The sequence below is a fragment of the Cherax quadricarinatus genome, chromosome 73, assembly GCF_038502225.1.
Source record: "Cherax quadricarinatus isolate ZL_2023a chromosome 73, ASM3850222v1, whole genome shotgun sequence".
NCBI lineage: Eukaryota > Metazoa > Arthropoda > Malacostraca > Decapoda > Parastacidae > Cherax > Cherax quadricarinatus.
The window spans coordinates 157,501-162,500 of record NC_091364.1 but is presented as its reverse complement, the minus strand read 5'-3'; the positions used below and the strand labels follow the sequence as shown (position 1 = coordinate 162,500).

Here is a 5,000-nt window from a genome sequence, read left to right as displayed (position 1 = left end):
AAGACAGGTTTCATACATACTGTTGAAATATGTCGGCCTGAGCTGGGAGACTTGAGTAGTGCAGTGCGGATGTCAAGTATTCTGTTATAAGGTAAAGCAGCTACAGCAGCTGGACATGTTTCGTTCCGGCAGAGCTGGAATTACTATTACATTTTTAACTCAGGATGGTCTATCCCATACACAGAAGAAATGTTATTTTTAATAGCGTATGTCCACCATCACAGAGAGGGGCAACCAAATATATATATATATATATATATATATATATATATATATATATATATATATATATATATATATATATATATATATATATATATTAATGTCGTGTCGAATAGGTAAAACTGGTCAGTTAGCAAGAATTCATTTAAAATTAAGTCCTTTCTAAAATTTTCTCTTATACGTTTAAAGATATTTTTTTCATTTATGTTAATGTAAAAATTTATAATTTCGTACCAAAAGAATCTTAGAAACCTTATTATAACAAACGCAATTTAATTTAGCCTAATCAAACTAAATATATTTTAGATAAGTTTACAATAATTAATAATAAACAAGCACAATAAAATATATTTTTCTCGTTAGGTTCAGAATGATTTTTGCGAAATTACTGCATACACAAATTTTCACTTGCCTTATTCGGTAAGAAGAGCGTTGGTATTTAAGCCAAACTCGCAAGTTTTACTTATTCGGCATGACACACACACACACACACACACACACACACACACACACACACACACACACACACACACACACACACACACACACACACACACACACACACGTATATATATATATATATATATATATATATATATATATATATATATATATATATATATATATATATACATATATACATATACATATATTGTATATATAGGGAGGGGGAAAGGAAAAGGAGCAAGAATGAGACGAGAAATTATGACTGTTATATTTGTAAGAAATTCTTTCTAAGATTTACAAGGGTGTAGGGGTAAGGGGGGGAAATAGCCTGGTCACAGCGGGTTGTATTGCTGCTGCTGCTGCTGCTGAGGTTGTCGTTCCCCCAAGGTCGTTGGTTGTCTACCACCCCTCTCCTTATCCTCCTCCCTTTCCCCATCCCCCACTCCTGCACCGTCAGTATACCCCTCGTCGCGACGCCCACACTTCAAGATACCACGGTGGAGAAAGTGATCCTTGTGCAGCAGCGATGATGAAAGTTGTCGAGTGGGTCGCCTACTGTGCCACCACTACCATCACCACCCTTACTTCCACCTGCTCCACCTCCAGTTTCACATCCTCCTGCTTCAACTCCACTTGCCGTTTTTCCACTTCCCGTTTTTCCACTTGCAGTTTTTCCACTTCCCTCTACTCCACTTGCCGTTTTTCCACTTCCCGTTTTTCCACTTCCCGTTTTTCCCCTTCCCTCTACTCCACTTGCAGTTTTTCCACTTCTCTCTACTCCACCTGCAGTTTTTCCCCTTCCCTCTACTCCACTTGCAGTTTTTCCACTTCCCTCTACTCCACTTGCAGTTTTTCCACTTCCCCTACACCCCCATGTGCTCTGCCTCCTCACGCTGCCACTTCAAGTTTGGCCGTGTTAGAGACTTCCAGAGAGATTCATTAACCAAGGATGACCCATGGAAAGGCAGATAGTGTGACTTATGTCCCTTCACTCATCTAACACCCACTTCACTCATCTAACACCCAGGCACCTATTTAGTACTGGGTGAACATGGCGGCCAGCAGGTGTAAGGAAACTGTTCATACGTTTCACCCTGCCCGGGATTTTAACCACAGGATTTTCGATTGTAAGCGGAAGACTACCGTTAAGCTGGATGCCACCTCCACCAAGTACATGAAGTAAGAGTGACCCTTGTTACTTCTCACTATCATTCCCCTGGTTACCTCTCACTATCATTCCCCTGGTTACTTCTCACTATCATTCCCCTGGTTACCTCTCACTATCATTCTCCTGGTTCTCACTGTCATTCCCCTGGTTACCTGTCACTGTCATTCTCCGCGTTATCTCTCATTATCTTTCTCCTGGTTACCTCTCACTATCATTCCCCCAGACATTGTATTACCCCTACGGGTTTAGTTGGTGACAGGCTCTTGCTCTCAGGGACTGGAGTAAAATTTAGTGATTAACCTTGGATCAAACATGATTACCCTCCCCCTCTGTTTAATCACTTGAGTGACACGTACGGTTATATCATTTTTTCCTGTCATGATAATACATAATATGTTAATTACATGTGATGTATGTCATGTAAATTAATTATGACTTGAAGTTTGTTGTGTATATGAACCGTAAAATGCGACTTGTGGGTTTGGAATCGTCTTGGTGATAATGATTGTTATTATGTGGCAGGATATTACTTGAGCGTCCCGTAGCTCGATTGGTAGCGCACTCAGCTCAACACACTGAGGTCCGGGGGTTGATCTCCGGTACGGGTGGAAATATTAGGACGTATTTCCCTAAGGCATCTGCTGTTAATGTTCACCTGTCAGTAAAATAGGTACTTGGGTGTTAGTCGACTAGTGTGGGTTGCATCCTGGGGGCAAAATTGACCTAATTTGCCCGAGATGCTCTGCATAACAAGGGGCTTTCTATATAGTAGTATGTCACTGATGTCAGCTATGGTCTGTATACCTTGTACATAATAATAATAATAATAATAATAATAATAATAATAATTTATTATTATTATTATTATTATTATTATTATTATTATTATTATTATTATTATTATTGTGTGAGAATACTCGAGGCTTCATATGAGTATCTTAAAGGCGTGACATGAGGATACTAAGGCTTCACATGAAGATCTTCGAGAATTCACATACATGTCGAGGCTTGGTAATAAGGCAGCCATAACTAAGATAATCCAAGAGTGGCTCTTGCTGAAATGGTAACATTGGTCGAGGGTCTGGAAGTACGAAGCAGGAGATTGAGCCTTATGGGTAAGTTGGGAGTAGCACTCTCATGTGACCCAGAGAGCTCAAGGTCGAGATGAGTTGGGTTAAATGTGGGGAAGTTGAACCAGGTTGTGGGTGTGGTCTGTTACTGGTGGTGGTACTGGTAGTGCTGGTGGTGCTGGTGGTACTGGTGGTACTGGTGGTGCTGGTGGTACTGGTGGTACTGATGGTACTGGTGGTACTGATGGTGCTGGTGGTACTGGTGGTACTGATGGTGCTGGTGGTACTGGTGGTACTGATGGTGCTAGTGGTACTGGTGGTACTGGTGGTACTGATGGTACTGGTGGTACTGATGGTGCTGGTGGTACTGGTGGTACTGGTGGTGCTGGTGGTACTGATGGTGCTGGTGGTACTGGTGGTACTGATGGTACTGGTGGTACTGGTGGTGCTGATGGTACTGGTGGTACTGGTGGTACTGGTGGTGCTGGTGGTGCTGCTGGTACTGATGGTACTGGTGGTACTGGTGGTGCTGGTGGTACTGATGGTACTGGTGGTACTGGTGGTGCTGGTGGTACTGATGGTACTGGTGGTACTGGTGGTACTGATGGTGCTGGTGGTACTGGTGGTGCTGATGGTACTGGTGGTACTGATGGTGCTGGTGGTACTGGTGGTGCTGGTGGTACTGATGGTGCTGGTGGTACTGGTGGCGCTAGTGGTACTGGTGGTGCTGGTGGTACTGATGGCGCTAGTGGTACTGGTGGCGCTAGTGGTACTGATTCAAATTCAAAGTTTATTCTCTATAAGGATTACAATGCTGAGTTTACAGAAATTTGGTTATTGTTTGGTTTACATGTAGTAAAATTGTGATTACAGAGTGTACCACTAGAACGCTTAGCATGGCTAGGCATTTCGGGCATACTTAGTTTTATTCTTAATTGTAAAATATTACAAATTATGAGGTAAGTTGGTATTATGACTAAGTGACTAAATACTAGTTTGTGAGTTTAGCAATGTGAATGCTTTTGTTTTGGCACAGTACATAGTTTCAGTATTGGAGTATCACAGGATTCATTATTTTAAGACTGAGATTAATATTTCCGTTTATGGTCAAATGAGTGAGTGAGTGTAAGTGTGAACCACCAGGTGGTATTCGTGTAGTTAGTTGACGGGGTGTATCAGGGAGATAAGATGTTTTCTAATGGTAGTTTTGAAGGTGATGAATGTGTCTGCAGTTCTAGAGTTCTCAGGTAGGGTATTCCAGATTTTAAGGCCTTTGACATACATTGAATTTTTGTAAAGGTTTAGTCGGACACGGGGAATGTCGTAGAGATGTTTGTGTCTGGTGTTATGCCTGTGGGTTCTGTCACAACTATCAAGAAAGCGTTTTAGGTCAAGGTTGATATTAGAGTTTAAGGCCCTGTAGATATAGATTGCACAGTAGTAAGTGTGGATGTACTGGACTGGGAGCAAGTTTAGATCTATGAAGAGTGGGGGGGGTGTGTTGCCAGGGATGGGATTTAGTGATTATTCTTACTGCAGCTTTTTGTTGGGTTATTATTGGCTTTAGGTGTGTTGCTGCAGTTGATCCCCAAGCACAAATAGCATAGGTGAGGTATGGATAAATAAGTGAGTGGTATAGTGTGAGAAGGGCATTTTGCGGCACGTTGTATCGTATCTTGGAGAGGATCCCAACCGTTTTGGATACTTTTTTGGCTATATGCTGGATATGGGTGCTGAAATTCAGGTTGTTGTCAAGTTTCTCAATGGTGCTGGTGGTACTGGTGGCGCTAGTGGCACTGGTGGTGCTGGTGGTACTGGTGGCGCTAGTGGTACTGGTGGTGCTGGTGGTACTGGTGGCGCTAGTAGTACTTGTGCTGGTGGTACTGGTGGTGCTAGTGGTACTGGTGGCGCTAGTGGTACTGATGGTGCTGGTGGTACTGGTGGCGCTAGTGGTACTGATTGTGCTGGTGGCGCTAGTGGTACTGATGGTGCTGGTGGTACTGGTGGTGGTGGTACAGGTGGTGGTAATGGTGCTAATCTTACTGGTGGTGGTGGTACTGGTGGCGCTAGTGGTACTGATGGTGCTGGTGGTA

General features: G+C 42.8%; 1 protein-coding gene across 15 annotated transcripts in view; it reads left to right on the top strand.

The window, feature by feature from the left end:
• mmy (UDP-N-acetylglucosamine pyrophosphorylase mmy) overlaps positions 1-5,000 on the top strand; it is a 266,724-nt gene that overhangs the window by 104,232 nt on the left and 157,492 nt on the right. For 7 of the 15 annotated variants that reach the window (XM_070100505.1, XM_070100491.1, XM_070100492.1 and 4 more), the window contains exon 1: positions 1,706-1,848. The exons of the other annotated variants lie outside the window; for them this stretch is intronic. In XM_070100505.1, the coding sequence (XP_069956606.1) occupies positions 1,721-1,848 (128 nt within the window). In that variant the 5' untranslated portion in view covers positions 1,706-1,720. Of the gene's footprint in view, positions 1-1,705; positions 1,849-5,000 lie in introns of those variants that run through there. 15 annotated transcript variants of the gene reach the window in all.